Source organism: Rhinatrema bivittatum, chromosome 17 (assembly GCF_901001135.1).
Source record: "Rhinatrema bivittatum chromosome 17, aRhiBiv1.1, whole genome shotgun sequence".
Taxonomy (NCBI): domain Eukaryota; kingdom Metazoa; phylum Chordata; class Amphibia; order Gymnophiona; family Rhinatrematidae; genus Rhinatrema; species Rhinatrema bivittatum.
The window spans coordinates 39330989-39346028 of record NC_042631.1 but is presented as its reverse complement, the minus strand read 5'-3'; the positions used below and the strand labels follow the sequence as shown (position 1 = coordinate 39346028).

Below are 15040 nucleotides of genomic sequence, written 5' to 3'. Positions count from 1 at the left end.
ACAGAGGCAGGGTTTGAACCCTGAGGGCCGGGGAGCATGTTTCCTACCATGTTCTTTCATTTTTGTAGCTGTACTTCCCTGAAGAAAAGTTTAGCTGAGGAGGTCTGAAGCTGCGCGTGTGATCCCGCACACGGTAAAACAGACTGAGGAGAGTTGTTATCAGCGCAGGAAACCACGCGCAGCCTCAGAGCAAAGCTCTGACATCACACAGGAAGCTCCGCCTCCCGGGCCTGATGGACAGTTCCCATGACAGCATGGCTAATTCAGCCCTGCTATCGAAGGGAAAATGGTTTTAACCATGAAGTGGTTATTACACATATAAAGCTACCGCACATAAAGACTATTACTAAGGTCAAGGAAATTTGACCAGATCATCCCCCTCCCTGATAGCACTTCACTGGCTTCCTGTACAATTCAGAATTCATTATAAAATACTATCTCTAATTTTTAATATCATCAACGACATTAACCCTTGCTTAATAGGAGTGACACTTTAACCTTACATACCTCAGAGAGCCCTAAGATCACCAAAGGACCTCTAAAGGTACCTACAACACGGAAGACACACCTAACACAAATAAGACACCGAATGGGCCTGCTATGGAAAACAAAGTTGTGGAACTCTCTTCCAGAGTCATTACATCTGATAACAGAAAAAAAGAGAGTTTCAAGCGTGAACTGAAAACATGGCTCTTTAGAAATGCATATGACTTAACATAAAATACCAATATGCCGATAACATCTCTGGTGTTAGTGAAGTTAATACAGACAGCAATACATACTGAATGATGCAAAGAATCATGTTAGTAGAATTAGAATGTGTATTTGCTGTTGTGATGACCTTGTAAATGTACAAATATGACCTAATCCTAGATTATGTAGTCGCTGATATGTCGACCTAGAATATGTAAGATTATGAACTAGTAAATGGATATGCTGTTGTGTTGACCCAGAATATGAATGTTGATCGAGAATATGAATGCCGATAATGTAAACAGTTGTGATCTTCTTTTGGTATGATGGTATATAAAACACCTAAATAATTTAAAAATCATAGTTACAGATTAAAAATGTAGTTCATAACTGAATTAACATGATCTCTAGGACCACTACTCAAGAAGACTTGAGCAGCTGAATTCTGAACAAACTAAAGTCAATGGAGTCATGTAAGGGGTAACCCAATACATAATTACAAAAGTAATCTAGATGTGAAATTACAAAGGCATAGATTACTGGGGCAAAATTATGAGTGGAAAGGAACAGAAAGATTTGAACAAGATGAAATGGACCCCAAGACTTTCAACATCAAGATTTAATAGTCAGAGAGGAATCATTCAAGGATAATATAGAGCAGGATAAATTAATGGAAGATTTCCTGACCCAAAATAGCTCAGCTTTGTCAGAGTTTAAATTTGTTTATTCTGAGTTGACCAAATAAAAATCTGTCTAAGCCATAAATTAAACTCAGCTGCCACCTTCTTACAGTCTAGACCCAAAGGAATAACCAGTAGGACATTATCGACGAACATAACACACCATATCCTTTAGGAACACCATACTGCAACCAAAATGGATAACCAATCTGACAATTTATCATCTATTAAATTAAAAAAAAAAAAGATTTAAACCAATTAAAAATTAAGTCAACAAGCCCCAGTTCAAAAAGGCAATCTAATAAAATTCTAAGGTTGAGTGTCCAAAGCAGCAGTAAAATCAGGAAGAATTAAAGAACCAATGTTTTTTGAACCCCCACCAAGAAAAAAAAAGACATCCAGAAGAGCCAAGAGAGTGTATTCTATACTCTAATACTATATAGAATACGACAGCATGGCTGTTAGTATGGCAGCACCAAACGAACTTCTGCAGTGCCTTTGCTATTGCTTCCATTGCCAGCTTAAATGTTTGGTTTTGGTGTTCAAAAAATTCTGAGGTAATTGCCCCCTCCTCCCCATTTGAGAGGTAGGATAGGCTGGTATGAGAGTAGGTAGGTCATTAGATCTAATCAGAAAATACATATAACTTGTAAAACAGAACATCTATACAAAAGTAAAATAAAAGTAAACTAAAATAAGTAAATTAAAACATAAAAATTTATAAAAGACAGTCCAACATTGCAAGCCACCCTACAAGGACTAAATAGCTTTTACCCTGTTCCACATCTATCATTCTCAAATCACTCTTAGAGGACATTAACCATGTTTTAAGCCCTTTTCTAAATCCCAGAAGACTGACTAATTCTCTTACTGAAGATGGAAAAGAGTTCCATAACCAAGGCAAGACAGCTATTTTTAGAGCCGCAGTGGCTATTCCCTAACTTGATTAATAGCAGTTTATGGACTTCTCCTCTAGAACTTATCCAAGGGTTTTTTAAACCCAGCTACACTAACTGCCCTAAGCACATCCACCGGCAATGAATTCTAGAGCTTAACTGTGTGTTGAATGGAAAATAATTTTCTCTGATTTGTTTTAAATGTGCTACTTGCTAACTTCATAGAGTGCCCCCTAGTCCTATTATCTGAAAGAGTAAATAATCAATTCACATTTACCTCTCATGATTTTATAGATCTCCATCATGTCTCCCCTTAGCCATATCTTATCCAAGCTGAACAGCCCTAAATCTTTAGCCTTTCCTAATAGGGGAGCCATTCCATCCCCTTTATCATTTTGGTCATTCTTCTCCGTACCTTCTCCAGTGCAACTATATCTTTTTTGAGATGCGGCGAACAAAACTGCACACAATACTCTAGGTGTGGTCTCACCATGGAGCAATACAGATGCATTATGACATTCTCTGTTTATTCACCATTCCCTTCCTAATAATTCCTAACATTGTTTGCTTTTTTGACCGATGCAGCACACTGAGCTGATGATTTCAATGTACTATCCATTATGACACCTTGATGGTTTTCCTGGGTGGTAACACCTAATATGGAACCTAAATAGTCTAACTACAGCATGGATTATTTCTGTTCACATTAAATTTCATCTGACATTTGGTCATCCAATCTTCCAGTCCCATAAGGTCCTCCTGCAGTTTATCACTATCTACCTGTGATTTAACTACGCTGAGTAATTTTGTGTCATCTGCAAATCTGATCACCTCACTCGTTGCTCCCTTTTCCAGATTTCAGTTATGGGTAGTAACTGCCACTCCACACAGGTTACCCCCAAGCCTTAGGTTAGTAATATTAATAATGAAATAATGAAAAACAAGCAATGTGAAACTCATATCAAAATTACTATCAACCATTTTACAGGGTGAGCAGCCCTCTTGATAATTCAGATAATGCTGCTTGAACGTGCTACATACTTTTGGACTTGGCCATAGAAGCAGTCCTGTACTTTTCCCCTAATATATGCATTTCAGTACCCCGGACTGGGGAAAATATCAACATTACAGCTTCCCCAATTTCTCACAAGTATAAATGGCTCTTTTCTTCAAAGCTCCAGCCTCTCACTGCCAGGGTCCATGATTTGGCAGTTACTTTCCTAAGAAGCTAACTGGGCAGACTGGATGGACCATTTGGTCTTTTTCTGCCGTCAATACTATATTACTATGAGTTGGGCAATGCCCAGCCCAGAGTTCATTTGCTGCAATTAAGCCCTCATTATTTTGTTTAAATCTGTTTTGGTTTGTTTTTGGGGTTTTTTTAAATTAATGATAAACAAAAACAAACATGTCCTGGAGGCTTTGTTCCTTAGCCGACCAGGCATACAGCAAATCTTTACAAAAAGAACCATAACAAAAACCCACAGAAATCCAAACGATCCTCCTTTTTGCCCCCTAAGAAGTAATCATCAGTAAATCTGGCAATAAATCCATCAGTAAGAATTCCAGAACAAACTTCTAGCGTGTGAAGATAAAAAAATCCATATATTGAGCCAAATGTCTAAAGTTTTCTGCTTTGTTCTAGAGTGAATCTGTTTTCCCAATAATCAGTCCCATCAGAAACCAATGGACAGCATTTCTCCAGAAAATAAAAGGTGGATCCATCTCCTGCCTCCAATAATGCAGTACAGTGGTCCTAGCATCCAAAGACACTTTAGAATCCAAAGTTTTTGTAATGCAATATAAGCCCCCCACCCCCTCAAAAGGTATAAATCCAAAAACTGCTAATTGAACAGAAAAAGCAATTGGATTGAAAAGACATTTTCCACATATTAAAATACCTGTTTCCAAAAAGATTGAATATAAATGCAATACCAAAAGGAATGTTCCAAAGTACCAGTGGCTACATTGCATTCAATACATAAGTCCAATTCTGTCAAGCCCATCAAGTATGCCTGCCTCTGTAATATATATGCTCTAGTCAATACTTTGTCTTGTGTTTCACACAGTTGTGCATTCTGTTGATTTTAGTAATATGCCCAAAACAAGCAATAAAGGATGATAAAGAAACTTATAATTCTTGAGTCCATTTAAGCCACAGAGATTCCATAGAAATAGTACCAAGGAGTCCTATGGAAAGAGGACAGTGTATGTTTGCTTGGATCTTCCAAATCAAACCAGTCTTGAAAAACTTCCCAACCCTTAGCTGTAAAATCTTCTCCCTCACGGAATTAACATAGTGTATGATTTGCATGTAGCTAAACAAGTCTAGATCTAGTACTCCCAGTTTTTATCGCATAGATTCTAAGGGTAACCATCTTCCCATATTCAGCAACAATGTGGGCCAAAATGAAAACACCAACCGGAAGCAAGCCATGAACCTTCCCTATTGTGAAGCTGCTTTTAGGGCATGACAGCATAAGGCCCCTTGCAGGTACAACTTGTCCCTGGAAGCGGTATTTTATAGGGGTCTGAATAGGTTGCAGTTAATTCAAGCTAGTTTTGGGTCTCTAAAGATTCCTGGTAAGGGGAAAGTGCACTTTTACTTATTTCGGGCTGCATTATCCAACAAGCGCAAGTCAGGACGGATTTCACTTTTGTGAACTTGTTTTCTTACATTGAACTTTGTTGGCAAAGAAACACTCAAACTGTGTTTAATGAGACTCTTCCCCCACCCCCGGCAGGGGGGGGGGGGGGGGAATCCCATTCCCTTAGCACCATACTCCTTAGAGCTAGATGCAAGGAGATGGGCTCTGGGGGCTTTTGGACCCCCTGTACGATTCAGTCCCTTTTCATCTGGTCATCTCCCTTGAAGCCCAATAGCAGCCATCACATTAATAATCAATGCAGATAATTCCTCTGTGAAACAAACCCATCACTGAGGATTCTTCTTCCTCAGATGAACATTCCCCTTCCTCTAAAGAATCTAAGGGTACCAAACGGTCCATGTCTACTCCAACAAGGAATCTTCCCTGCATTCTTATGTGAAGGGTAGCTCTTTATAGCTGTTCTAGCTTTAGGGGTGAACCTCTATTATCCATATCAAGAGGGGGCCCAGCAGGGCAGGGAATGGCACAATCTCCAGCTCTTGTATAGCACAAGAGACATAATGCATGAGAAGCACAAATTTTGGTGAAAAAGGACCCCCTACAGAGGATCCTCCCTGTAGGTATTGAGGGACCATGGCTGCCCCAGGCCAAGACTTCATAACTTGCTTTCCTACTGAGATCTCATCTAAAAGGGGAGCCAAGTAAAGAAACCCCCACAGAATCTGTAGGCTATCTGGGTCAAGCACATCCAGTTCCATGGCTGCCTCCAAGGGCGGCCCCTCCTGACTCTTCCTGCGAGGCAGTATTAGCAGCTGCAACTTCCTGAGGTGCTTACTCCATTCGCAAATGGGACAAAGGGTGCCAGCTAAAGTGAGGAACCTCCTAGTGCTGCAGACTGTGCACCTGCAGCCTGTATTCATTATATTTTTTGTTTTTATAAATACCTTGAGCATCGGTCAGCAAGGGAAGGGGCAAGTTCCATTCAGAAGAACTACTGGGGATCCTCTCTCACATTGCCACAGCATCTGGGCACACTGCTGCAGCTCCTCTGAGCCCTACCAAGACTACACCAGCGGCTCCCCTAAGCACTCCATGGGGGATTCTTAACAATTAATCACCACCTCCGGGGTAGCCATGTAATTGGTGAGTCACTGCTGCAAATCCTCTGCTAATCACTTCTCCCCCTTGCTTCTTTTTTTTTCCCCCAATTTTATGATGCAGGGCTTTAAGCACAGGAGCAAGGAAGGTAGATAAGTATAGAGAAAAAGGGGGGGGGGGGGGGAAGAAGTCAAGCCCCTGTTCTGCTACTCACTCCAGTTCCCAATACTCTTCAAGTTAGAGTTGGGGGACCTGCCACCAGGGCTGCTCAACAAATCCTTAGGATATGGGGAGCAAGCCTGAAGAGTGGCCTTTACTGTGGGAAGTAGTCCCTAGAGACTGTTACACCAGGAGCCAGTAAGCTCAACCAGGCCAAAGACTAATCAAACCCTGGGAGCCGACTAGAAACTTGTCCTCACTAACCGGGAACAGTTGGAGACTGCCTAAGGTCACACCCCCATTATAGATGGACAGAAGGGAAAACGGTGCATCCTCTGTCTCCAGGAGCTGTGGAGGGGGAAATTCCCATGAGTAAAGGCTGGTCTAGCAAGAAGATAAGGAATAGATTTGATTTGATTTTTTTTTTCAAAGGGACACTAGAGATTGAGCTGTAATTTGTCAATGTATACACATGCCACCAGTCTAGCCATTTGTACTTGCCTACTGTGCTGTCTCAGGTTTAATCTGTGGTCTACGCTCTCCTTCCTCCCACTATTAAGGCCATATTGTGTCTGTCCCAGGCATGCTCAAATTCTGCCACAATTTGGCTTCTATAACCTCCACTGGAAGTCTGATCCAGGTCACAGGAGCCAACACAACATATTACTATTTACACACATCACATGATCACAACTTGTTTATACAGATCTTAGCATATTATACACTCACGCTATTGCTAAGGCTGGTGTTTTTTGGAGGATTTACTTTTGCAAGTCAACTTTCAACCACTGCAGCAGAAAGTTTACACCATTAGCAGATCAGAGCCACTGCTGGGCTCTGTGGCTTACAAAACTAAAGTCACTGAAAAACATCAGCCCTATTAAAATGTAAAATAGTAGCTATGCTGAGATAGGTATTCAACATGCAAATATTTATGTATCTTCCTCACCCCATATTCAGCAGAAAGCAGAGTTGCTTACCTATAACAGGTGTTCTCCTAGGACAGCAGGATGTTAATCCTCACAGATGGGTGATTTCATCAGATGGAGCCCGGCACGGAAAACTTTTAATCAAAGTTTCTAGAACTTTGACTGGTACACTGAGCGTGGCCAGCATGCCACTATCCACACGACCCTGCAGGGTCCCCCCTTCAGTCTTGAAACATAGAATTTACGAGCAAAATAATAAAACAAAACGCAGTGAGAACCCAACTCCATGGGGTGGTGGGCGGGTTTCCTGAGGACTAACATCCTCTGTCCTAGGAGAACACTTGTTACAGGTAAGCAACTCTGCTTTCTCCTAAGACAAGCAGAATGGTAGTCTTCACAAGTGGGTGAATAACAAGCTACAAGCTGTTCCCAACAACAACCATGACCAACAGACACCGAACCAAGTGCCAACAGGCACAAAAAAATAACTGCGGTGCTGTTGGTAACTAAGGGAGACAGCCTGAACCCGAACAATGGACCCTATGTAGGGAGAGTTGGGTTTCAGCCTGGAACAGCTGAAACTACTGTCTTGCTGACCATCCTTAACCAAGCAAGAGTGGGCCATGAACGTGTGTATAGAACTTCACGTCACAGCCCTGCAGATGTTGGCAACTGGAACAGCCCATAAGTGGGCTACAGACGCCATCATAGCACTCACAGAGTGAGCTTTGACTGTCTCCCAGCTGAAGGCCTGTTTGTGCATAACAGAAGGAGATAGAATCTGCTAACCAATTGGACAGGGTTTGTTTGCCCACTGCAACTCCCAACGTATTCTTGTTGAAAGATATGAAGAGCTGAATGGATTGTCTGTGGCCTGCTGTGCGTTCTAAATAAAAGGCTAAAAGGCTAAGGCCCTCTTGCAATCCAATGTGTGTACACAGCCCATGCGCCCTGGTGTGAATAGGGCATCGGGAAAAAAGGTGGGCAGAACAATAAACTGATTTGAGGTGAAAATCAGTCACCACCATAGGCAGGAACTTGGGATATGTATGGAGTACCACCCTATCATGGAAGAAATTTGTGTAGGGCGGGTACGTAACCAAGGCCTGAAGTTCACTAATTCTACGAGCCAAAGTGATCGGCACCAGAAATATAACATTCCAGGTGAGGAACTTCAGATTGCAGGAGCACAAAGGCTCAAAAGGATGTTGCATGAGATGTGCTAACACAACATTGAGATCCCAGGACACAACAGGAGGCCAGAAAGGGGGCTTCAGTTGAAGCAGTCCCCACATACAGCGACCCATTATGGGCTGCACAGAGATGGGCGTTACAGCAACACCCTGATGGTAAGCGCTGACAGCGCTCAAGTGAACTCTGACCGAGGAGGTTTTCAGGCCAGCTTTGGAGAGGTGGAAAGGAATATGACGAGTGAGGTAATCAAATTTGCAGATGATACAAAATTATTCAGAGTGGTTAAATCACAAGCGGATTGTAATAAATTGCAGGAGGACCTTGTGAGACTGGAAAATTGGGCATCCAAATGGCAGATGAAATTTAATGTGAATAAGTGCAAGTGATGCATATAGGGGAAAATAACCCAATCTGTAGTTACATGATGTTAGGTTCCTTATAGGAGCTACCGCCCAGGAAAGAGATCTAAGCGTCATAGTGGATAATACTTTGATAATACTTTGAAATTGTCGGCTCAATGTGCTGTGGCAGACAAGAAAATCAAACAATGTTAGGAATTATTAGGAAGGGAATGGTGAATAAAACGGAGGATGTCATAATGCCTCTGTATCGCTCCTTGAGTACTGTGTACAATTCTGGTCACCGCATCTCAAGAAAGATATAGTTGCGATGAAGAAGGTACAGAGAAGGGTGACCAAAATGATAAAAGGGATGGAACTGCCCCCCTGTGAGAAAAGATTAAAGAGGTTAGGGCTGTTCAGCTTGGAGAAGAGACGGCTGAGGGGGGATATGATAGAGGTCTTTAAAATTATGAGAGGTCTAGAACGGGTAAATGTGAATCGGTTATTTACTCTTTTGGATAACAGAAGGACTAAGGGGCCCTCCATGAAGTTAACAAGTAACACACTTAAAACTAATCTGAGAAAATTCTTTTTCGCACAATTAAACTCTGGAATTTGTTGCCAGGAGAGGTGATTAGTGCAGTTACTGTAGCTGGGCTTAAAAAGGTTTGGATAAGTTCTTGGAAGAGAAGTCCATTACCTGCTATTAATCAAGCTGACTTAGAAAATAGCCACTGCTATTACTAGCACCAGTGGCGTGGGATCTACTTAGTTTTTGGGTACTTGTTGCCTGGCTTGGCCACTGTTAGAAACAGGATGCTGGGCTTGATGGACCCTTGGTCTGACCCAGTATGGCAATTTCTTATGTTCTTATCTGTGAGGACTACCATCCTGCTTGTCCTAGGAGAAATACAAATGATATAAGCTACTGTAAAGAGAGCCCACAGTGCCTACAGAAATCTCTTTTGACACTTCCAAAGAGGCTTTTAAAGAGGCTAGTACCATATCAACTTTACCATGTCTTCTCCCCTTCCTAAACTCACATCTTGCCACCTCTTGTCACCAACCAAGCATCTAAACATCCAGTTACACACAAATCTCTAGTCCAGCTAAAAGATACAACAGCCATAAACCACGACAGTGGTCACCACTCTTCTGAAGACCTATTAACCAACTGCAAATCAGAGATATTTTGACCTAGTTCTGATTTTCTAATTTCCATCTTCAAGACATATGGAATTTGCAGTCTTGTTTGTCACACTGACATTGTTCCAGCAATCAACTGAACAGAATATGGATGATCCGTGCAGGGATACCACATTCTCAACCTGATTTATCAAAAACTTTGTTCATTATATGTTTACAGGGAAAAGACCCAGGTTCTTAGTATTTGTGGTGTGCATTCCTTAAATTTACAGACAAGACTCAATCTCATCCAGGAATCAATTTCATCAGTTCCCACTAAAACAATGAATGTTCCCCCTTCAGATAGTTATATCCTGGCTAGCAACTGTGCAAAATCTGGCACTCTGTTAAAAAACAAACTAGAAAGCTTTAGAGAAGAAATAAGCAAACATGATCTGAACTGTCCATGAGAAATCAGGCCAGGTAGGCACCATGACTGAGTAAGCCAACACCATATCAAACATCCTCCCACGAACTATACAAGAGGTCTGTGCAATATCCCTACATTTTAGTGAACCTGCAGTTGAGAGATTGTGCTGATCATTTTCCCTATCCTGGCATGCAGTAAATTTTGTATCCATCACTTTAGAAAAGTGTTAATGTAGCATGATAGTGCTCCAGTATCAGCATGTTGCCCTCCCTGCCCTTGCTTTCCTGAATTGGTGACAATCATTTTAGAGCAGCATGTTAACCATATCATAACAGTCATAACAGGATGTTTCTCTGGCACTCTCCCAGCACCTGGTCTAGGAGAGTAGCTCATTTTAAAGGCTGGATTATGTATTTATTGAATATTTGATTTTGATGCACTGGGTATATATATATAGCTCCTTTATAAATTTTATAAACTACACTGGGTGGTCCTTTGATGAACCAGAAAGACAAAATGCAAATTCTAGATTAGATAAGAAAACTTCTGTATCATGAAGTGATGCTGATTACTTCAATGGGGGGGGGGGGGGGGGGGGGAAGAAGGGAGGAAATTCCATGGTAACCCAAGGAAAGTAAAATTAGTTTAAAAAAAAAAAGTAACTGGAGAGAAACAATACCTTCCTAAAGCCAACAAATATTTAAGGATAATATTTTTGGGACTAGTAGCTATGGTGCTTTCCTTAGATATGTCTGAAGAAGGGACCTCATTAGTACCAAACGCATGCTATGCTACTCAACTATTTTGTTTTTCTTTGTACTTATTATATAGTGAAATAAAGATTTGTGCTTGGTTCTATTCCAACCTCTGCCTCGCCTCAAAATACATGGTTTATAATTTAGGTCTGTGGTTTCCGAATCTCTGCCGGTGGCTGATAATAGTTTCTTTAGTGGTATGTACAGGTTTTCCACAGCACACACCCCTGTTCATCCCTCCCCATGTAATCATGATACAAAAGGGCAAAACCACGCTGTTCGTCCCAACTATTGTGCAATTGTGATGTATCAGAAACAAAACTAGGGACTTCCTTTACAAAATGAGGGCTGCGATATTCCCCGAGGGTCACAGCCTTATCCTCCACGACTTCACAGTAACACAGTATCCAGTCGAGGAGAAGCCCCTGTTAAATCAGCAGCTGTTAATCTGGTGCAGAAGTGGTGCCGGTGCGGCCCAGAGAAACTCCCTAGGCCGGCTTTAACATTTGGCCAGAAAAGAGAAGACTCAGAGCCGATAAACAAATCACAACATTAAAGTGGGCAGCCCTGACCAGCCCACCCTCCGTTTCCTCTTCGGGGTACTCACCGGGCCCCTCTGGGTGCTGACGGTGGTTGCCATAGAGCCCACAAAATGCCGGTGCTTCGGCCCGCGCCGACTCTCCCCGTCTCGGACAGCTGCTTCTGTCAGACCCCCGGAGTCTCTCTCTTTCTCTCACACATACAGGGCGGCTGCCTCGTCGGGCCCTCGCGCTCCCCGGAAACCTCTGGCACCGCCTCTAACGTCTCTTTTCCTGTAAGGCTGCGTCAGCTGATCCCTCGCTTCCCTGCCTCCGCCGCACTGCCCATGCCCCGAGCCTGGTCAGCTGATCTCTCCTGTCGGGCCCAGCCCGCTCAGCTGCTTCCTGGTTTCGATGGAGGGATGTTTCAACCCGGCCTAGCATAGCATAGTAATGACGGCAGAAAAAGAGCAAATGGTCCGTCCAGCCTGCCCAACAAGCTTCTTATGGTAATAATATTGCCTTTTTTTTCTTTTCCTCGTTCCGCACCGGCAGACTGCAAGCTGACTACTAACATGCTTCAACGCTTTCATCCATCAGTTATTGGTGCACTCTTTCATGCCCTAAAAAAACTTTATTCGCTGCCTAGAAGAGCCAGCACCTGCACGTTCACGTTCGTGTTTTGGTTTTCTCTGCTCTGCCCTGCAAGTAAAAAAGCAAGAGAATGGAGCCTCCTCCTTTTTTTTCCCCCTTTCTTTTCTTTTATCTTAATGTTATCCTCTAAGGTACAAGAACCCCATCCTTGAGGTGAGAGTTAGAGCAGAAAGAAAGAAAAGGTGTAGGTGCCAGGAACCAACCCCTCCCTCATTTCATTTATTTCTCCCTTCCTAAGTTCAACTCCAGCTCCAACATAACATAGCAGTGGTGGCAGATAAAGACCAAATAGTTAATTCATTCTCCCAGCAAGTGGTTTCTGCTAGTAATTGTGGTACTATGCAGGTTACCCCCCTGTGTTCTGTTAAAGGTAGTAACTGCCACGCCATGCAGGTCACCCCATGAATTCGATTAACCCCATGCATTCTGTTAAGGATAGTAGCTGTGTCAGTCTGTGCAGGTTACTCCCATGCTGAAATGTTACACCTAAAGTTAATCTAGGTTACCTCTTTTCCTCATTATCAACCTCAAGCCTTTAGGGATCCACAATGTTTATCCCATGCCCTTTTAAATTAAATTTACTGTTCTCACCACCTCTTTAGGGAGGGCATTCAGGCATCCACCACTCTGAAAATGTTCTGCTTCTGTCTCTGAGTCTTCGCTCCTGGAGTTTCATATTGAGACCCCTAGTTGTACAGTTTCCTTTCTAATGGAAAACGTTTGATGCTTGGTCATCATTAACACCTTTCAGGTATCTGAAAGTCTGTATCATATCTCCCTTGCATCTCCAGGGTATACATTATTAGATCCATCAGCCTATCCTCATAGGTCTTCCCAAAACAGACCCCATACCATTTTGGTGACCTTCTTTTGGACCTTTTCCATGCTGTCTCTATCTCCTTTAAGATCCAGTCTCCAGCAATGAACACAGTACTCCAGGTGAGGCCTCACCAAATACCTGTATAAGGGCAATATCATCTCCTTTTTCTTGCTGGTTACTCCTCTCTCTGTAGTCCAACATCCTTCTGGCCTTGTCACATCACTTTGCTGCTTTCAGATTGCCAGACACAATCACCCCAAGGTCCCTCTTCCAGTCCATGCATAATTATGCTTTTTCCCCTATCATATACAGCTGTTTTGTATTACTGTACCCCAAGTGCATAACTCCACGCTTTTTGGCATTGAATCGCTCCTGCCAAATCTTCAAGCACTATTCAAGTTTACTTAAATCGCTTTCCATTCTCTCTACTCCCTCATGTGTGTCCACTCTGTTGCAGGTTTTAGTATCATCCACAGAAAGACAAACCTTAAGGCACTTCCCTTAAAACTGTTCTCTCTTCAGAGCAGGTTCCATTTAAAATTACACACTGTCTCAGTCAACCAGTTTGTAATCCACTTTACCACCTTGACGCCCACACCCAAACCTCATTTTATTCATGAGTCTGCTTTGCAGGACCATATCAAATGCTTTGCTGAAATCCAAATAAAGCACACTGAATTCTCTTCCTTGATTCAATTCTCTAGTCACCCAATCAAAAAATCAATCAGCTTTGTCTGTCAGGATCTTCCCCTGGTGAAGAGAGAGAGAGTGTGTGTGTGTATGAATATATAAGAGATAGCGACAGAATGGGAGTGAGAAGCATGTGTGTGTGCAAGAGCATGGGAGCGAGAAGCATGTGTGTGTGTGTGAGAGACCGAGCAGGGGAGCGAGAAATCTGTGTGTGTTTGAGTGACAGCGAGCATGGGAGAGAGAAGCGTGTGTGTCAGTGAGAGAGAGAGAGCCCGCAGATGGGAGTGAGAAGCCTGTGTGTGTGAGTGAGAGAGAGAGAGAGCATGGGAGTGAGAAGCCTTTGTGTGTTTGAGAAAGCACAAGTTGGACAAAGGTGAACCGGTAAATGTGATACATCTGGATTTGCAGAAGGTATTCAACAAAGTCCAGCATAAGAGGCTTCTAAGAAAACTAAAATGTCATGGGATAGGAGGAGATGTCCTTTTGTGGATTCCAAGTTGGTTAAAAGACAGGAAACAGAGTAGGATTAAATGGTCAGTTTTCATAGCGGAAAAAGGTAAACAGTGGAGTGCCTCAGGGATCTGTACTTGGACCAGTGCTTTTTAATAAATTTATAAATGATCTGGAAAGGTGTACGATGAATGAGGTGATCAAATTTGCGGACAACACAAAATTATGCAGAATAGTTAAATCTCAAGCATATTGTGATGAATTGCAGGAGCACCTTGTAAGACTGGAAAATTGGACTTCCAAATGCCAGATGAAATTTAATGTGGACAAGTGCAAAGTGATGCATATAGTGAAAAATAACCCTTGCTGTAGTTAAACAATGTTAGGTTCTATGTTAGGAGTTAGCCCCAGGAAAGAGATCTAGGTGACATAGTGAATATTACATTGAAATTGTCGGCACAGTGTGCTGTGGCGATCAAAAATGCAAACAGAATGTTAGGAATTATTAGGAAGGGAATGGAAAATAAAACGGAGGATGTCATAATGCCTCTGAATCGCTCCATGGTGAGACCGCACCTTGAATACTGTATGCAATTCTGGTCACCGCATCTCAAAAAGGATATAGCTGCACTGGAGAAAGCACAGAGAAGGGCAACCAAAATGATAAATGGCATGAAACGGCTGCCCTATGAGGAAATGCTAAAGAAGTTAGGGCTGTTCAGTTTGGAGAAGAGACAACTGAGGAGGAATATGATAGAAGTCTACAAAATCATGAAGGGACTTGAACAAGTTAATGAAAATTGGTTATTTACTCTCTCAGATATTAGAAGGACCAAGGGGCACTCCATGAAGTAAGCAAGTAGCTCATTTAAAACCAATCTAAGAAAATTATTTTTCAATCAGCACATAGTTAAACTCTGGAATTCAAAACCAGGGGATGTGGTTTCAGCAGTTAGTGTTACTGGGTTTAAAAAAGGTTTGGATAAGTTCCTAGCAGCA

The 15040-nt window shown here is 42.3% G+C and overlaps 1 protein-coding gene across 1 annotated transcript in view; it reads right to left on the bottom strand.

Annotated features, from left to right (window-relative positions):
• TOLLIP (toll interacting protein) overlaps positions 1-11772 on the bottom strand; it is a 155656-nt gene extending 143884 nt beyond the window's left edge. The window contains exon 1 of the mRNA XM_029582830.1: positions 11517-11772. Within this exon, the coding sequence (XP_029438690.1) occupies positions 11517-11549 (33 nt within the window). The 5' untranslated portion in view covers positions 11550-11772. The remainder of the gene's footprint in view (positions 1-11516) is intronic.
• Positions 11773-15040: the final 3268 nt, after the last annotated feature.